Raw genomic sequence first — 3799 nt, 5'->3', positions numbered from 1 at the left:
TCTCTCTTCCACCTTCTTCCGTTGGGAAAAAGATACAAAAGCCTGAGGTCACGTACCAACTGAATCAAGAACAGTCTCTTCCCTGCTGCTGTCAGTCTTTTGAATGGACCTACCTTATATTGAGCTGATCTGTCTCTACACTCTAGGTGTAACTGCAATACTATATTCTGCACCCTCTCCTTTCCTTCTCCCCTATGTTTTTAGTTAATTTATTAGTGTCACAAGTAGGTTTACATTGACACTGCAATTAACTCACTGTGAAAACCCCCCAGTACTCTACGAACTTTGTGTCTTTGTGTTTTGTGTCTACAGCGCACAGTGAGCTGTATGGTGTCACAGTGGTTAGCACTGCTGCCTCACAGCGCCAGGGACCCGGGTTCAATTCCAACCTCGGGTCACTGTCTGTGTGGAGTTTGCATGTTCTCCCCATGTCTGCATGGGTTTTCTCCGGGTGCTCCAGTTTCCTCCCACACTCCGAAAGACATGCTGGTTAGGTGAATTGGCAATCCCAAATTCTCTCTCAGTGTACCCGAACAGGCGCCGGAGTGTGGCGACTAGGGGATTTTCACAGTGACTTCATTGCAATGTTAATGTAAGCCTACTTGTGACATTAATAAATAAAACTTCAGCAAACATACCTTTAACTGTATACTAATACATGTCTGAAAGATGTGCGGGTTAGGTGGATTGGCCGTGCTAAATTGACCCCTTAGTGTCAAGGGGACTAGCTAGGGTAAATGCATGGGATTATGCAAATAGGGCCTGGTTGGGATTGTGGTTGGTGCAGACTCGATGGGCTGAATGGCCTCTTTCTGCAGGTTTGTATGGATGTGACAATAATAAATGAAATTTTTTTTAAAACCAAGGGCAGTATATCCAAGTGTAAGTCAGGGTCTTCAGGGGAGGGAGGGAGGGAGGGAGTGAGGGAGAGAGGAGTTAAACAAGCTCCTCAACAAACACAATAAATCTTCCAAACGATTGAAACATTGCTGCTTTAGGAAGATGTGTAACTCATCAGGAGAACACAGGAGGTGAACTCATAAAGAGCGTTGTCATTGTGAAGTGATGGCTTGGGGCATGTCACGAGTGAGATAATGTCACTCACTGACCTCACAAAGCTCGAGGGCTGTGAGCTGCCCTGACATTAAGGAGCTGCTGTTGGTGAGACAGGACTTGCCGCGAGTTTGTGTTTGAAACCAACCTTAGATCCGAGGGGAAGATGTCAGACTGGAAGATCTACATCAACAGTATACTGAAGGATAAGAATGTGGAAGATGCTGCCGTTGTGGGCCACGCGGACAACAAGTCCGTCTGGGCTTCCAAGCCGGGCGGTATACTGGCCGCCATCTCCCCGCAGGAGGTCAGCCTGTTGATCGGACAGGACCGCAAGGCTTTCTTACAAACTGGCATCACCATCGGGGGGAAGAAATGTTCCGTCATCCGGGACAACCTCATGGTGAACAACGACGGAGTGATGGACGTGAGGATGAAGTGCGGCCAAGGCAAGAGCATCTGCATCGGCAAAACCATCAAGATCATGGTGTTTGTGATGGGCAAAAAGGGGGTTCACGGCGGGGCGCTCAACAAGAAGGTCCACGAAGTGGCCAACTACCTGAAACAGAGGGGCATCTAAAGGGAGGGATGGGCTTTTGGGAGAATTTACAAATTTGGATTAAAATAAGTTGTTGAATATCGCCAACTGACTCTTGTAGATTTGTTCTTTGTTAACAGAGAGGAGGGTGCGCCGCGCACAGATTCCTGCCACAGGAAGAAGCAAAGTGGCAGAGAAAGATGCCACAGATAAGGTGGTGACCACAGCAGTCACGCTTGGCTTCAGCGTGTTTGTACCCCCCTCGGGCCACAGCTCCAACATCCTATTGGCTGAGAGCAGTAACATTATTACGCAATAAAACCTCTTACAACAACAACCTCAACTGTCACAACTCGACGGTGAACGTGGGGAGTGAGGGGGGGCCGCTGCGAACTGAACTCTCATTGTTGATCACCCGGTGGCACAGTGGTTAGCATCGCTGCCTCAGAGCGCCAGGGACCCGGGTTCGATTCCCGGCTTGGATCACTGTCTGTGTGGAGTCTGCACATTCTCCCCGTGTCTGCATGGGTTTCCTCCGGGTGCTCCGGTTTCCTCCCACAGTCTGAAAGATATGTGGGTTAGTTTGATTGGCCATGATAAATTGACCCTAGTTTTGGGGGGATTTGCAGGGTAAACATGTGGGGTACTGGGGATAGGGTGGGATTGTTGACGGTGCAGGCTCGATGGGCCAAATGGCCTCCTCTTGTACTGTAGGGATGCTATGATTATCACCATGCATTATTGACACTGAATTCCATCTGCTACATTTGCAGCAATTATCTAACCAGCATCTCCCTACAGCTTCCTCAGCATCTCGCAAGAATTAACCATATCTGCTAAATTCCCCCTTAGTGGCAGGGGGGTTAGCTAGGGTAAATACATGGGGTTATGGGGATAGGGCCTGGCTGGGATTATTGTCGGTACAGGCTCGATGGGCCAAATAACCTCTTGCTGCACTGTAGGCATTCCATGATTCCAAACCCAAAAGCAGTAACATCGGAGGTGAGAAGGTTGAGTTATTTCGCTGAGACAGTCAGGTCCAAGTCAACAGAAATCGGGATGATACTATCCAGGGCATGGGGCCGGTACCCCCACCCCCCCATCCCTCCCACACACCGGTTATTCGCTACGGATGAGGGGGACATGGGATACTGCCGAGTCCTCTCACATCATCAGAGATCAGCAAGTCAAAGTGATAAACTACAAAGTCTGAGTAGATAAGCTCACAGTCTTGGACAATATATCAGAGGTGAATAACAGGGTTTAGAGACAGTACACGACATTGTCAACACCTTGCCCAGGACTTTCCGCCCCCACCACCATGGCGGATTTTCCAGAAGCGGCTCGTCATTGGCTGCCAGTGGGATTTTCCAGTCCCGCCAAAGTCAATGGCCATTTGCATTGCTCGCCAGCTGACCAGTGAACCCATCCAGTGGGACCGCCTTCCACTGAACTGGAAGATTCCACTGGCGAGAAACGCTGGAAAATCTTCGGAATGGCGAGGCCGCGGGAGGCCATTCAGCCCATCATATTGGTGTTGGCTCCTTGAAACCAATATAGTTCCACTCGCCTTCCCTTATCCTCATGGCCCTGAGGATTGCTCCCCTACAGGAAATTATCCAATGTACTTGCAGGTCATTGCACACACGAGGAACATTAGAATAGGAGCCACTATGAACATTCGGCCAGTTGAGTTTCCATTTAATAAAACCATGGTTCAACCCCACCTTCCCCCATCCCATCATTTCACTAATACCCAAACATCTGTCACTCTCTGTCTTCATTCAACATCTGATGAAGGAGCGGCGCTCCGAAAGCTCGTGCTACCAAAAAAACATGTTGGACTTTAACCTGGTGTTCTGAGACTTCTTACTATATTTACAGAATATCATCTGCTACCACATTCAGGGTAGCACAGTGGTTAGCACTGCTGCCTCACAGCGCCAGGGACCTGGGTTCGATTCCTGGCTTGGGTCACCGTCTGTGTGGAGTCTGCACATTCTTCACGGGTCTGCGTGGGTTTTCTCCGGGTGCTCCGGTTTCCTCCCACAGTCCAAAAATGTGCGGGTTAGGTGGATTGGCCGTGCTAAATTGTCCCTTAGTGTCAGGGGGACTAGCTAGGGTAAATGCATGGGGTAATGGGGATAGGGCCCGGGTGGGATTGTGGTCGGTCCAGACTCGATGGGCTGAATGGCCTCTTTCTGCACT

The 3799-nt window shown here is 49.6% G+C and overlaps 1 protein-coding gene across 1 annotated transcript; it reads left to right on the top strand.

Moving 5' to 3' along the window:
• The first annotated feature begins 1219 nt into the window (after positions 1-1219).
• On the top strand, positions 1220-1633 carry LOC144509170 (profilin-3-like). The gene has a single exon (XM_078237595.1). The coding sequence runs from the start codon at positions 1220-1222 to the stop codon at positions 1631-1633; it is 414 nt and encodes a 137-aa protein (XP_078093721.1).
• Positions 1634-3799: the final 2166 nt, after the last annotated feature.

This window comes from Mustelus asterias, chromosome 21, assembly GCF_964213995.1.
Source record: "Mustelus asterias chromosome 21, sMusAst1.hap1.1, whole genome shotgun sequence".
In the NCBI taxonomy this organism is placed as follows: Eukaryota; Metazoa; Chordata; class Chondrichthyes; order Carcharhiniformes; family Triakidae; genus Mustelus; species Mustelus asterias.
The sequence above is the reverse complement of the archived record's forward strand: the minus strand, read 5'-3'. Positions and strand labels throughout refer to the sequence as shown.